Source organism: Ambystoma mexicanum, chromosome 2p (genome assembly GCF_040938575.1).
Source record: "Ambystoma mexicanum isolate Mex_15411 chromosome 2p, UKY_AmexF1_1, whole genome shotgun sequence".
Lineage (NCBI taxonomy): Eukaryota > Metazoa > Chordata > Amphibia > Caudata > Ambystomatidae > Ambystoma > Ambystoma mexicanum.
In genome coordinates, this window is record NC_090923.1 from 1022046088 (window position 1) to 1022062204 (window position 16117).

Consider the following 16117-nt stretch of genomic DNA (forward strand, 5'->3'; position numbering starts at 1 on the left):
ACACCTATGTGCTTCACTTAATGGTCTCTGGCTCGCGGCATCACAGTCCGATTATTTATTTATGCCAGGATCTTTGTGCTATTGGGTACTCTACTCTCCATTGAAGACCAAATATCTTAATTGCAGTTCCGGGAAACCCAAACAGCCATGTCAAATGTGGTCACCAGCTAGGAGAATTACAAACATTCTGAGAAAGTCTTCTGAAAATTGCATGCCATATTAAACACGATTTTAATGAAGAAAATTAAAAAGTGAGCAGGGTTTCAGGAAGCTGAATGCTGGCAGTAGAACATGTGAGGTCTATACACAGGAAACGTTGGTGCTCAAGGACGCCTCTGCTTCAACTACAGGAAATCCACTGTCCTCATGCTTTCCCCTTCACCCATTCTCAAGTTAATGTGTCTGTCTTTCTCTTTCCTGTCCCTTGCCTATACATTCAATTATCCCTTTCAGTCTGTCCCCTCTTTTGCCCCAATGATCTGCATTGTCTTAACATTTCTGTCCCCCTAATCCCACAGATTCCTTTCCTGTCACCTTTCACTCTTTGTTTCCCCAGTTAGCACTCTCCTTTTTCAGGCCCATTCCCTTGTTGCCATTTCTCTTTTCATTTCACTCTTCCGGCTTCCTTAAATTCTCCATTGAGTCACCCAATATCCTATTGCTCTCTTCATTTCCCAAGTTCACATACACCGCTTACCTGTTCCTTCTATCCACCCACATTTTACTATTCACGCACAAGACTCTCCCGTCCTATTCCACTGCTTTGTGCTCCTGTCCTTCCCCTACCCTTGCTCAGTGTCTCTCTATGTTCTCACACTTCTGGCTCCTCTACCCCATCACAATTTCCCCCATATCTTTATTTGTTCCTCCGATTTCCACTTTATTTTCCTCCCATCTCCTTCCCAATTGCATTCCTTCTGCCCCGTGTCTTTATTTTCTACTTTCTTTCTCTCTCTTCTGTTTCCACTTCTCAATCCCCTCTTTTATTCTCACTACATTTTTCATCTGTACTCCATTCATGTGTACTTCCTGCTCACCAATCTACACCCATATTTGTTTTCTCATATTTCCTTCTCCTTCACCAGCTTACAACTTTCTCTTTTACACTTTCTCCATTTCTCTACCCAATGCTTTCCATTCTTTATGTTTGTCTCTATGGGTGGGTGGGATAGGTGTCCAGCGCACATGTATCGTTTGTGTATTTTTGACCTGGTGAGGAACAGGGGACCCAGGTGTGAGCGGAAAGAGACAGAGGTATCAAGTGAATGTTTTTTTTTGTGGGGGGAGAGGGTACCCATTCACCTTCAGAGACTTGAGCGTGGATTTCCACGGAGTTGCAGTATTGCCGAAAGCTACAATAAAAATATCAGGTTCTTGACAGTGTATTTCAGTCCCAACCATTCCCAGGCCAGCCCTCACTAAAGATGATGTGTGGAAGCCTTTGTTGGCAGTCCGTCATGATGACGTTGAATGATGTCTCTGCTTCCGTAACACTCTCTCTATTTGGCCGTTTCGAAGAGATGAATGTGTTCGGCAACAATGGAGAACAAAATGAAATGTTGACAAGTTCCTTTGGGTCACGTGCTTGACAAAATGTCTGCTTCCCTCTTCTGCCAGGAGCGAAATATTAAATGGCTAGGATTTGACAATTAAGGTGGGCATGGGTGGGTTTGGCATGTTTCCATCCTATTTCCCAAAGAATGTGATTGTCCCAGGCAGGGATCAGTTCAGCACCTGAGGGACGATTCCTGGAACCCAACCGCCGCAGGGAGCACAGCAATCTGGCAGCAGGAAAAGGCAGCGAGTGTCTCACATCCAAAAGGTCCATGTTGGGTGTCCATGCCCCAAAGCTCGGAGGATGGGGGAGCTTGGAGCAGATGTCCGTGCCCACAGTTTAAAAACACTGAAGAAGCATTGGAGGTGTCAACCCATCTCTCCTTGCTCCTCATTGTCCAAGAGTCGAACATTGTTTGTTGCTCTTTCTGATTTTGGGGCTGAAGGTGGCCGAAGTTTCTGCTGTCTTGTTGGGAATTGGTTGGGTGGCAATGAGGTGTATGGCCTTTGTTCAAGTCACAGCGTTTTGTTTAGAAATTGACCAGTGTATAAACCATACTGTTCCATGCAAAGAAAGGAAAGAGAGGGAGAGACACAGAAAAAGAATATTAGAGACACTAACTGAATATACCCAATAAAACACAAATAACAGACCAGATAAACAATCAGAAATTATAAAAACCTCTTTGTGACCAGTGAAAACACAAGCCAACATAATGAACTTAATTTTATTGGTGTTTTCATGATACGCATGCTCACTACTGTCTCTATCTACCCCTATCTTGAAAGCTCCTTCCGCTACATGACACATATAGCAGCATTTGCAACAAATCATCACCCCTAATTCACATCTCCTCTCTCTAAATAGAGATAGCAGTGGACCTTTAATTTTTTTTCTAGAAGACCATTCATTCCAGGTAGATTACTAGAAGATGGTCTACCAGGATTGGAAACACCCAACCATAGTCCTGTATCAGTGTAATACTTCTCTTTTGACCATCAACTATATATGGGTGTATCCTGTCAAAATCACCAGGAAGTGGCACTCGCATCCAACCAACGTGATCCCTCTTCTAATATCTAAGCAACTCACCCTTCTCCTAACAACAAACTAGAGTCTCCCCTGTCCAAAAACATTGTCACCAGCACAAATGGACAAGTAAGGAATCCCTCATTTAAAAAAAAAAAACACTTTACTAAAAACCAACCAGTCCTCCATCTTCGGTGTGTCCCTATTCTAACAACCAACATAGCAGTTTGATCTAATGACCAAGTCAAGTGTCCTGTCTCGCAACCACAAAGCCAACGTACCATATCTTCTTTTTTTTCAACCACAAGTGATACATCCACTCTTCGGACCAGGAACCAGAGCACCCCCTCTTTCAAAAACCAACCAGAGTCCATCCTCCCAACTATCAACTAGATACTAGATCAAGCTCTCTCAAGCACCACTTAGAGGATCATCACTATAATCAGAATGATTTCTCTCAAATCCTATAAATGTTTCTCTCTCTCATACCCATGGCCCAAATTCCAAAAGAGAATCATTTCCTCAAACTGTGAACCTGTGGCTCCACTCTGGGAACAACCAGCAACCCTTTACACAGCATTGATTCTCTAAATGATCAACACACGTACCATGCACAACATAGCAAGACCATCCTTTATACTGTCAATCAGAGCATACCCCTTTCAAACCACATAAAATATATGAATTCTGACAAATGTCAAAACCCACGCAATTTTGCAAAGAGTGTTTAGGAAAAGGGAAAAAAAAGAGCATGTAGGACAGAAGATTATGTGGGAAATCAGTGACGCAAAACAAGGGCCACTTAAATTTTGGAGATTGCCTTTTGGAATTTCTTATATTAACTCCGAAAAAAGACTGCTCACCGTACACTGCGGTTCCCATCAAACACTCCCGTAGCGGGCAGAGGCCCCCACCCTGCACAGATAAGACAAAAAACATTTTAGTTATTATTTTCGAAACACATAAAAGCAATCACATGAAGGGATGTTGGAAGATAGAGGAAATAGCAGGTCTCACATAAGACTACATACTACCTTCCTAAACCAAGCCCTGACCAAGGGTCCTAGACAGCAACATAGTGTGGAGCCCGGACCCCAAAGGACTGGTTGACCAGTGGAAAAAACACAGAACTAATGCAGCCCTGCAGAGTATTACACAAACCACAATTGGCAAAATCATCATGAAATAACTGTGCCAACCTAACGACCACACCAGTTTTGATCAGTTCCCTTTCAAGAGAAACTGACACCCAGGGCAGACTCCCATTGGCCTGCTCATCCCATCATTCCACTAGCTTTCTCACTTTCTTTTAATCTGTCTCCCTCTTTTGATCTTTTGCCTTTTCCTTTTCTCCCTTTTCACTCTTGTTTTACATCTTTTCCTTCTCTAGATCTGATCTACGTTTTCTTTTCTTCTTATGCCCAGCTGGTTAGCTCAATGTTACAAGTGTATACCATGAAAGCACATTCTGTGGGCTTTTACAGAGCAGTAGTGTGGGGCTTCAATGAAGGGGGCTTCAGATTACTGCAGCGAACAGAGAACTCGTTATGTGAGCGTGTGTTGGGATTGACACCATGCACTTCGATTTGTGCTTGTCACAGGGAGCTGGGTTTATTCCACATTTAAGGTTTTATTACATGGGGCCCCTGGTCCCCCGTTGTTAAAGGTGACTTCCTCCAAAAAGCCAGTTTGAAGAAACATGTTATTAAAGACATTTGGTTGAGTGAAGATGCTTTTTTAATTTTTTTGATTTAGTATTCATCAGTCCATAATGCCTTTGAAACAAGACAATGCAAACATTAATCCAGATGATCAATATAACATCAGCATGCCCTTCCTCAACAGTGAGCCACATCTTGGTCAAATGGTACATAATCAATACATCATTGCCCGCATGGAAACCCTCCCACACATAATCCAAGTAGTCAGTGTGAGAAGTGAAAAGACCTAAGCTTCTGCAAGCCCGGCTTCTTGTTAAGACTTTTACACTTCATGATAAGATGTTTAACCGGCTCCAGTGAAGTAGTACCGCAGAGTCTGTAAAGTCTATGGTCCTTGCTTAGGCCCATCCTGCTCCCCTTAGCGTCAAGTGTACTTATTAAATTGCATTTTAACCGCATGTAGGAAATAATAATCCTATTGTGGGGATAGACCCGCAAGTATAGGGGAGTTGCTACTCATTTAGCAAGTTGAGGAAGATACTCACCACTGTGAGCTTTGGTAGCCAAGTTAAACGTGATCTGTTGGCAGACAGATTTGATGTTTTGCTCAAATCTTGGATATGGGCAGTCAAGGGCATCATCAGCAAGATGGGTACACCACTTCCGCCCTTCCTCCACCAATAACTTAAAGCTGGATATTCCAAAGCCAACTTCGGGGCCGGGAAGCTGCTGATACGATGGTATATAATGAGGATGAATGTGAACAGTTAATTAGATTCCAATATAAATGACAGGTGTCTACAGAGAGGACACAACGTGGGAAGTTGTTAAAAGCCTTTAGCCACATCCCGCCAATCTTCATAATTTTGGATAGATGGTTCCTACCCCATAGTACTGCATCGTAAAGAAGAGTGGATTTAATTTTGGCATTATACACCTGTATTGTACAGTTGATTGAGAAACCAAAATGTAAATTGAGGGACACCACCCAATAACTGCTATACCTTGGTCTCAATACGTGCCAACCGGGTGCCCAGGTCAGCTTACTATTGATGGTGAGCCCGAGGTATTCATAGGTGCCAACTGTATCAAGGGGATGTGACTCCAAGGGCCAATTATAGGGGTGCTTTTTTCCAGATTTAAGAAGATTGAAGACCATGACTTTTGTTTTATTAGTGTTTATGGTCAAGTCGTTGTTGTTGAGTGCTGGCCAGGCGGGAGAGTCAGTGGTACTGATATTCAAAGATCTGCACTCTGGGACCTAACGTCAGCGAAGGCGTGTTGGTGAGGCGGCCCGGTGCCCAAACCCCACCCTCAGGCACCCGTAACTCCCTGCGGTGAGCGGACCCAGGTAGGTGGAGCGAGCTGTGGGGAGCCATGACCGTGTCCAACAGGTGCAGCAGGGGAGTGGGCTCCCGGGGATGGGGGGGACGCACAGCTGAGCAAGTTCCACGGCCATGGGTTAGAGCGGGTCAGACGCTGAAGCCTGCATTTGCAGAGGACAGGCACCGAGCTGCTCATCACTCCCCTTCCTTGAACAGAGCAGCGAAGTGGCCCCTGCACCACGGCAGGGTCACAGGGAATAAGGAAGGGGTAGAGAAAAGCTCATCCCCACTGCCTTGAAGACCTTCAACAAACAGCTTGTTTGCAACACTTGATGTGTCTCTGAAGACTTGTCAACTTGCTCCAGGGCCCCCAACATCTTCCCAGTGGAGCCTTTGCCTCATTGAGGTGCCCTGCCTTTCTTACACAGTGTTGCCTTTCCAACATGGCCAACGTGCTGTTCTACGCTGATGTGCATATCACTGGACTCCTGCAATCAGCCTGATTGGCTGATGCTTTGTGAAGGACCACAGAGGCCTGGGAGCCGGCAGGCGACACTGGCCCCCTCAGGGCTCTGGATGGCCCCCCTCCTCTTGTCGCCAACCTGTTTCTACTGCAATTACCCCTGTATCCTAGTAGCAGCATAGCTGGGTAAGTGCCTTCTCTCACTCCATACATCTCTTGTGAGGGTTGCACAGGATCCCCCCCGCCGGATGGTTACCGGTCTTCCCTGTATTGCTCTTCGGCCCCCTAGGCGACCCCACATCCCCGCCTTGCTGCATTAGTGTCTGGGTTACAGCCTCCAACTCCACTTGTTCCTGCTGACTCATGCAGCATTCAACTTCCAGACCCTTGCTCCTCTGTCGCTACTGTGCCTGCCTGGACCCACACCGTCCTGGCATCTTGTTGCCCATTCCCGCTCCTGGCTACCTGTAGGTTACATCCCATTGATGCCCGTACAGTCAAACTAGCTTACTGGCCTCCTTGTGCTTTTGACTCTCACCTGCAATGTTGTTCCTTTTAGCCTAATCTGTTGCCTTGATTTTTCTGCCTGCACTACGCATTCACCTCTTTCCTTCCTCACATATCTATTGATTGTTGATGCATAGTATGATCTGTTCACTCGCTGCTACTGCATTTGGACTTAAGCTAGCACCCCCCCCCCTTTTGGAATTTGAATCTGCCTGTTTTATATTTGAGCCTCCCTTTTTAAATTGTATGCTTGTATTCAATTCTTCTGAACTTGGAATGTGCCCGTCCCACAACTGTATTTCTGCTGTTATGTTGTATTCTAGGTCTCTTCCTTTCACACTTCATTGACTACTTGATTGCATTATTGTGCATTCGGGTTGTGCTCTGCAGTTCCCCCCCTCTACACCCCTGCCTTCTCTCCTCTTTCCTCCCAATGGCGCTCTATATCTCCCCTATCTTCTCTAATTGCTATTCTATCACCTTTCCTGTACCCCTCTCTAAATCTGGAAGGAAGAATTTCAAGAAGGACCTCCTGGTCTCCAACCCAGGCCGCCCCATCTCTGACACCTATGTCAATGCTTCCTTCAGACAGACTGTCACTGACATCCTCTTTGTCGTCCCTCCGCCGGCCTTTTGGACTCTCCACTTGGTGTCTGTGCTCTCCCCCTCCTCTCCTATTAATGGTGGCACCCACCGGGAGGTTCTCTTGGTATCCTTACGGTCCTCTAGGGCCATCATTAATGTCTACCTAAATGGCACTGTCATGGCCCAGGGCTCTCAATCCAGTCTCCTCCTTCTTGATAGGCATCTCCCGTCTCTCATCAACTTCCTCCCCTCTCCTGCCACTCCTCCCTCTTTCTTCTCTCCACCTCCTCTACCACCCCTGACTGGTTTACATGTTCTCAGAAGACCTTCAAAAGTGGCAACTTGCTCCACTTAGCTACTCTCAACTCTCGCTCTGCTGTCAAACACTCCTCTGACATTAGCCACCTCCTTGAGGATCTTGACCTTGATGTTCTTGCTCTCACCGAGACATGGTTCACTACCAGCTTTGTCACAAGTTTTGATACTCTCCTCCCTGAGGGCTACAAGATCCACTCTAAACCCAGGCCCAACTGGTCCGGGAGTGGAGTTGTCTTCATCTTCCCTGAGTGGGACCCCGCTACCATCACACCGACGCAGGCCTACTCCTCTTTTGCATGTCTTGTCTGCAGGATTGATGTCTCTCTTGCCTCTTTCTAACTCTGGCCATGATCTATATGCCCCCTGGCCAGATCTCCCTTTTCCTCTCTGAATGCGCCGACCTAACGTCTTCTCTCCTAACCTCCTCCTCCAGGCTTCTTCTCCTTGTGGATTTCAACATTCACTTCGACTCCCCTAATGCAGCCACTGTGCACTTCCACAACCTCTGTGACTCTCTTTCACTCTCCATTCTTCCCTCTGGTCCTACGCACTCTGACAGTCCCACCTTCGATCCTCTCATCTCCTCAGAGCTGCCCATCGCCATCCCTCTCATAACTCCTCTCTCCTGGTCTGACCAGACTCTTCCCTCTTAGCTGGACCTCCACCCGCACTGCCAGCTTCCTTCTCCTTCATTCGACCGATGAAGCGAGTGTCAGTTGCCGCATTTGGTGCCACCTTCACTCCCCCTTCAACTCCTGCCTCTGACTCTCACCCTGACAAAGCCCTCACTAACCTTCATCTCTCCATTTCCAACTTTCTGGACATCCTTGTCCCTGCCATAAGGATATGCATGAAGCCAGCCTCTAAGTGCAACTCCTTGTATGACTCCATCCTGGCCACTCTGAAACACAAGTACAGAGCGGCTGAGCAGAAGTGGCAGGCTTCTAGCACATCCTCTGACAAACTGGCCTGCCGCCTGCTCCAAAGGCCATACAGACTCCCCATGCGCTCTAAGAGGAGAGCCTTTATCTAAGCCTGCATCTCCGTGGCCTATAACAACTCGGCATAACTTTTCAAAATCTGGAAGGAACTCATCAACCCTTCTGCAGGCCCCCATTCTCCTCTGCCCTGCCTGGCCCTCTGCACCCTCTCCTCTCTCTCCTCTATTCCACACCCGCTGCCTCACCCTCTCTCAGCAATACTTTGTTCACCCTCTCATGCCCCCCTCACACTCTCCTTTGTAGAGGAGGAGGTACCTGTCTTCTCCTTAGTCCTCGCCCGCTTCCCACCATCATATTGGGATAACAGAAGAAGAGCCATGATGGGGAACCCACACCTGAATCCTTGCAGTGATCCTGTATCACGTTGAGTATTTGAGAGACAATATGCACTCAGACAACCCTTCCGAGCATACCCGCAAGCTGCCATAGTGGAGGAAAGTTACCAAGAAGGATGCACTTTGCTGAGCTGTCGAAATTCAGTCATGAACAGAATGGATGTGCGTTAAAACAAAGTCTGATGACAGCAAAAGAATGTCATAAAGAAGATATGAGAACCTATGCTGAAATATATTAAACTACTTAAGAATGACAATGTAACTGAAGTACTAAGTAGAACATGTACTCCATGATGCAGTACTTATGAACACAAAGAAGAATGAAGTGACTCTCTGGTCAATAACTATAAATATGCTTAAACGTAAGGTAGAAAGAATGCATAGAAGCTTGCTTATGAGAGGTATATATTCAACATTTAGGACGACCATTAGAAGAAGATGGACGATGGTTTATGTCAATCAACCTAGCTACCTTAAAATACGAGCCCAGGATCTTAACGTGGAAAGATGATGAAGAAGTTGTTTTCCCTTGCAAAATAGAGGAGTTCATTGGCTTGGAACCAAGGAGGTTATTTTGAGAGATGGAGGAAAAGCACAAAGGGAGGCTATGAGCAGACCATGTGCAAGGACATATTTCCCAAAGATTAGTATGAACAACAACATTTATGGATGCCAAATATTGGACAATTAAAAGGGCATGACGTTTATATGGAATGGAGTGACAAGTCTCTGAAGGCCAAGAGGAGCAACTTCACCCAGCATAATTGAATCAAATGGTGCTAAATATTCAGAACTATCAAGAAGAGAAAACATATCCGTATCTTGTCCCAGGGTTCTACCAACAGCAAAACCCAGGTAACAACACCAGAGGGGGCAACCAACAAAGATTCCCCAAGAAATACGTATCTTTTTCAAACTCCTCCAACAGTAGAGGATCAGACTCCTCCACAAGTGGACCCTCAACATCAGGCACAGGCCAAAAAAGAGGACAGTTTTTTCAAGGACGTGGGAAACAAGTAAGAACACGCCAATAAGGCTACCACGCCATTTTATAGTCTATGTCACGCATTTAAGCGTCACGATTTTCTTTACGGGCACTGACCGCCCCCGTACCTATAGTTAGTATGTTTCTCCACATCAAGGTGGTGCAATCGCCCCTTAAAAATACTCCACGGTCCTCAATGCATGTCATGCACTTATTCCTCTGTTACATTCAATGACAGATTAGTGAACAAAAATGTTTTTGTTCTTTGTTTGCAGACAAACACTATGTGTGCAACCAGAGCCTTCTGACTCCATTTGTTTTGGCGCACTGAGAGACGCCAATCCACCATTTTGTCAATTAATCCTGCCTTGAGACACCAAATATCTTGAAACAGGTATGTGAAGGCACTACTACATGTTTTTTTAATTAACCCTCCCCCATGTAGACGTTTTTAAAACACACTTTCATGTTCCCACAGCTTCTCTGGCCCCATGAACGACATGAGGAAGATTAATCTACAAAGTTCTGTCTAACCAGTCCTGAGGAAAGCTATAGGACATCACTGCATTAACATCGGTTTTTGTACACAGCTGGAAACACAACTTTGAGTGTCGACTCGATAGGTGCATGTCTAGGAACATTGCACTCTCAGTCATTATGTACTAATCCTCACATTGCTGATGTCGATGAAACAGCTACATTATATGATGACACAATATAATGTCAACATGGACTTTTGTACTTATATGTTTGGATGTTAAGAAAAAGAAACTGTTCCTTGTGTGTAAATAAATAAGTTTATGTACTTTTAAGGCTGTGTTCTACTACAATAAAAACACAGATCTCAAGTACTAGGATCTGTTTACATATATTTTTGTGCCACACCTGTAAGTATCTCAGAGGAAGAGGTAGCCTGAATCCACTCATTTCTCCATCTCCCAACTTATCCACCATTCTGAATCTGTTGTTTTCCTCCACAACCCCAAGTCTGGTTTCAGAGCAGCAAGAGGCACGGGAACTGCACTCCTTAACACCCATGAAGACCTGCTCATTAATCTCAACTACAGCTTTTTTTCCGTTCTCATCCTTCTTGACCTTTCCTCTGCCTTTGATACGGTCAATCATACCACCCTGCTAAATCAACTCCATGACACCCTTGGCATCACAGACATGGCTCTGGACTGGTTGACCTCCTCCCTCTCTGACCAACCTTCCAAGGTTCAACTTGGCCCTTTTCTCTCCTACATGTCACTCTCCACCTGTGGTGTCTCACAGGGCTCAATCCTTTCTCCCTGGCTCTTCAATATCTACTTGGCCCCTCTAGCCCATTTTCTCTCCACCTTCTCTCCTAACTTCTAGTGTTATTCAGATGACACACAGCTCTGCTTCAAACTACCCCCTTCTTCCTCCTTCTCATCTGGACTCATCACTTAATGCCTCTTTGCAATTCAGGCTTGATGCACTACCAATGATCTCTGCCTTAATGCCAGTAAGACAGGGATCCTACTCTTTGGTACCCCTGCTCCCTCTTTTGCTCCCAAACTCTGGCCTTCCTCCATGGGCCCCCTCCCATCACCCTTCTGTGAACCTAAAAACCTTGGTGTCATCTTTGACTTTTCCCTTTCCTTCTCCCCTCACATCTCTGACCTTGCCAAGAAGGCTAACTTTCAGCTGCACCTTCTCAGAGGCATTCTCCCTTTCCTCACCTTCCTCCAGAAACTCCATGTCTCCAGAGCTCTGGTTCTTTCCAGGTTGGACTACTGCAACAGTGTCTTACTCAATCTGCCTAACTGTGCCCTTTGCCCCCTTCAACTAATGCAGAAATAATGTGAGACTTATCCTTGGCCTCAAGCCTACGGACCCCATCTCTCTAGCCCCTAAATCTCTCCACTGGCTCCCGGTTGATGCAAGAATTACGTTCAAGACCCTCTGCATCATCCACAAGTCTTTATGGGGCCTTGGACTGCATTACATCCAATTCTCTCTCCCGAAAATACCCACCTGCTAGAGCCCTTTGGTCGTTGAGCTCTAACTCTCTGCAAAGCTGACGTTTCTCCAAGCAGAGATTGGGGGTAGATGTCTCTCCTCCGCAGGTGCCTTGCTCTGGAATGGCCTCCCTGCCTCACTCAGACTTGAGCTGGATAGTTCCAGAAGCTCCTCAAGACCTTCCTTTTCTCCTCTTCCTTCCCTCTACCCTGCTGATTTTCCCCCTCTGACCTTGACTGGCGGCCTGGCTCTTCAGAGTCATACAGGACACCAGCCCCCCGTCCAGTCTACCCCTGAACTTGGTCTCCCCTGGCCCACTCCCCCTCCCCCTCATCTGCACTTGCCCTTACCGGCCCCACCGCCTGCATGTGACCGAATGGCCTTGAGCCATTCCATCCCCTTTCATCACACTTGGTTTTTTCCCCCATTCCCCTGCTTCTCTTCCACCCCTGCTCATCTTGCACTTGCCCTTACTGCACCCCCCCCATACTTTGCTGGATGGCGTGAGCCATTCCAGCCCCCTTCATCAGACTTAGTTTTTTCCCCCTTCCCCTGCTTCCCTTCCACCCCTCCTCATCTTGCACTTTCCCTTACTGCCCCACACCCCCCTGTACTTAGCTGGATGGCCTGAGCCATTCCAGCCCCCTTCATCGCACTTAGTTTTGTTCCCCCTTCCCCTTCTTCTCTTCCCCTGCCCTGTCCTCCTGTCCTCCTCAGGGACTCTGCTTCTCACAGGCCCCTCTGCCCTGTTCCCACACTTCCCCACTCCTCCCTCCCCTGCACTTCTCGTTACTACACTTACAAGATCCGAATGTCAGATTGCCTAGTAAGATCGCTTTTTGTCTCCCCTGTTCCCCCACCCTAGCCTTGTTACGCTTCGAAACACTTGTGTAGAGGCACATTACAAATAAACAAATACATAAATAGTTAGGCAGGCAGTCAAGCTAAGTTTGCAACCTTTTTTCTGTGCAATCCAACAAACCTAAGTCAACATTGTTTATTGGTGCTCATTTAACAGAAAGAAGAAAAAGGAGAGAATCTAACGAATTAGCAAAATCGTGAAATTGTTTTCTTGAATTGTTATGCCAGAATAATGGGCTGTAGACCTATCTTACTTATCTCCCTTACTTAAACATGCAATCTAACTGTTTATATCTGAACTGCTTCTCTAGTACTGGCAGGAAAACATATGAGGCAATCTGGAAGTTTTTCACAAACGAGGTAGAACCATTAATTTTTTTTTTATCAGTTAATAAAGAGATTTGTATTGCCACCTTTACGCAATTTGAATAAAAAACTGCTGTCCAGCACTTGTCTTTTGGGACTCAAATGCCCCTTGACTGCATGGCCTCCGAATTCTTTTATAGAGGGAGCCTTGCATTTAAGGAAACCCAAGTGATCCCTGGGGCCTATAAGCTTTATTATGGAACATTTGTCTACTTCTTGAGTTATTGTCAACATGAAATTAGTATGTATTTGAATATTTTTTAATATATTGCAATTGTTTTTTGGAAATTATTTCAATTTAAATTCTCAAATAAAGCTAATGAATCAATCTTATTCTTACCCTTAGCCTCTTTCATTTGCGTCCATTCCTTTGTTTTCTCCCATTCGTCCATCTGTCTTTATCTTGAGTTGTCTTTTCTTCATTTTCTTGTTTTGTTTTTCTTGCTTGCTTCTTTTCCTGTTTCCCCTTTTCCAATTTTGATTTGTTTTGCATTGTGTGTCATTTTCTTTTTTCACTTGTCATTTTTTATTGTTTCTATTTTCCTCTGCTACCTACCAATATGCATCATTTCCTCCCTCTCAACCCTCACTCACTTTTAGCCCATCATCCTCTCTCACATGTGCTAATCTATCAATCTATCTATTCAGTGCTTTAAGCTGGAATTGTACAAAGCTTACGGAATTTCATACTTGGAGCTTTGTGCGAAAGTCAAGCTTGCTTGGAATGCTAAGCTAGGGGCTTTCTTGAAATGTCAAACTGGGAGCTTATTGGGAATATTAAATCGGGTGCTTCTTGGTAATGTCAAGTGTACTGGATTGTCAAAATGGGAGCATGCAGGCAAATCAAATGTAATGTAAATGTCAAATTGAGAGGTCAGTGTGAATGTCAGACTAGGAGCTTACTTAGAAGGTTATGGTTACTGTGAATATCAAACTAGGAGTTTGTTGGGAATATCAAACTGTGTGTTTACTGGGAATGTCCAACTTCCTGGGAGTTTACTGGAAATCTCAAGATTACTGGGAATATCAAACTAGGAGATTGGTGGGAATGTCAAAATGAATGCTAATTAAGAGTTACAGATAATTTCAAACTAGAAGTTAACAGGAAATCTCAAAGTGTGTAGTCAAACTCAGAGCTTACTCGGAATGTCACAATTGTGGCTTATTGGGAACATCCAACAGGGAGTTTTCTGCAAAGGTCAAACCTGGAACTTAATATTATCAGGTGAACTGAGAATGTGAATCTTGGAGCTTTATGGAAATATCAACCTAATTGGGAATGTCAAACTGGAAGCACAGTAGGAATGTCAAACTGGGAGCGTAGTGAGAATGTCAAACAGAGATCTTACGGAAAATGTCGAATCAGCAGCTGAGCTCACTTGCATGGTCAAAGTATGTCATGACATATCAAAGAGGCCGCCAAAACGGCCGATATTGTGCCAAATGAAAAACGTTTACTTGTGGCATATCATGATCGTGACATGTCATTGTGTGTCATTGCATATGCTGGTATAAATGTTGTCATTGCAACAGGGATAAAGCCAGCAATTTGTGTTCATCGGAATTTGGTTACAATTTGCAATGCGGGTGCCATGAACACATTTGTGTGGTCTTCTCAACTGGTGCGAAGATCGGAATTATGCTAATACTTCTAACTGTGCACATATACACATTGCACCCATACAAACCAGAGCCCTATTTGTTATTTCTTTGGCACTACGACCAGCACAAATCCGTGAGCTGCCCCAGCACTAATATCAGTGTCAGGCGGGTCATGCCCTTAGTGATACAAGTAATGTCCATGTGACTCAAAGACATTTCCAAAGGGAAGGGCTGTAAGAAGACCCATAAATATATGGTCAGGTTGGCTGCACTGCTATATTTTTCAGGTTTGTTCAAGAAGAGTATATATCTATTTCAAGATAATTTAGGGTGCTTGGGAGAAAAATACAACTCTGGCACATAAAGTCACCACAACATGATTACGCCTCTATTACTGTGGACTGGGACAGAGATTTAATCATATGTTCTTGTTATAAAACATTCTTAAGAAATAGGCATTCAATAAGTGAAAATGTAATGCACAATTAAGTCTTTTTGAATACAAAGTACAAAAGTAAATCATAAAAATAGCTCTATGCATTTTGGGAGGTTCTAGAACACGGAAACTTCACGAAACGCATAGAGTTATTTTTATGAAAAGTGGCAGGAAGTGGTGTACAGTGGTGAGAGGAGCAGCAGCACGCATTACCTCTACAGTGTCTATGGTTTGGAGAAGGAGCCAAACAGTGAGACCAACTCCTTAAACTGCATAAAACCCCCGAGACAGCGTGGTGTGTTGCACAGAGAAGTGGCAGGAAGTGGTGTACCGTGGTGAGAGGACCAGTAGCACACAGTACGTCTAGGGTGTCTATGGTATGGTTTGGAGGAGGAGCCAAGCAGTGAGACCAACTCCTTATACTGCAAAAAAAAACAGACTGTGCAGAGCGCAGTGCAGAGAAGGGTCAGGAAGTGGTGTACCGTGCTATACCGGGGTCTACCAGGGCACAAAGATGGAGGATAAATGCACCTGCACCCTAAGGAACACTTGTCCATGAATGAAGGTGAGCAAGACACCGACAACCCATTGAGGGAGTGTGTGGTGGGCGAGAGACTTTTCAAGACGCCACACAACCCAGAAGAGAGGCAAACTAGGGGCGTTTGAAAGAGATCTCTCTATTGGGTGAGTACCCCTAGTCTGTCGGTGCTAGTGCTAGCCTTTAAGTATTGAATGTGGGAACTGCCAGGCAAAATGACAACAAAGGCACGTAATCAAAAACAAAGAAAAGGTAAGCCATATGGAAAAAGAGCTCCCTCTGAAGGGGGGAGGCGGAACCCTACTCAGAACAGATACACAGAGTCCAGACATGCTCAGGTGGAGGGTATAACTAATGTTTTGGACACCAGGACGGCTGCAGGTAGGATAACAAAATACTACCACCCAGTGGCAGCAACAGGTATAAACTTGGACCAGGTGGAAGCAGTATTCTCTAACATGATGACGCAAAGTGGCCTTCACTCCGATTATGGTGACATAGACGATAACTCGCTACTGGCACTATGTTACAGGCCACAAGATATGGCAGCCCACAATGTAATAC

At 45.2% G+C, this 16117-nt stretch overlaps 1 protein-coding gene across 1 annotated transcript in view; it reads right to left on the reverse strand.

Annotated features, from left to right (window-relative positions):
• Window positions 1–214: 214 nt before the first annotated feature.
• Window positions 215–16117, reverse strand: part of CNIH2 (cornichon family AMPA receptor auxiliary protein 2) — a 707580-nt gene continuing 691677 nt past the window's right edge. The window contains exons 6-7 of the mRNA XM_069644884.1: window positions 3448–3499; window positions 215–2112 (exon numbers count right to left, since the gene is read on the reverse strand). Of these exons, the coding sequence (XP_069500985.1) occupies window positions 3466–3499 (34 nt within the window). The 3' untranslated portion in view covers window positions 215–2112; window positions 3448–3465. The remainder of the gene's footprint in view (window positions 2113–3447; window positions 3500–16117) is intronic.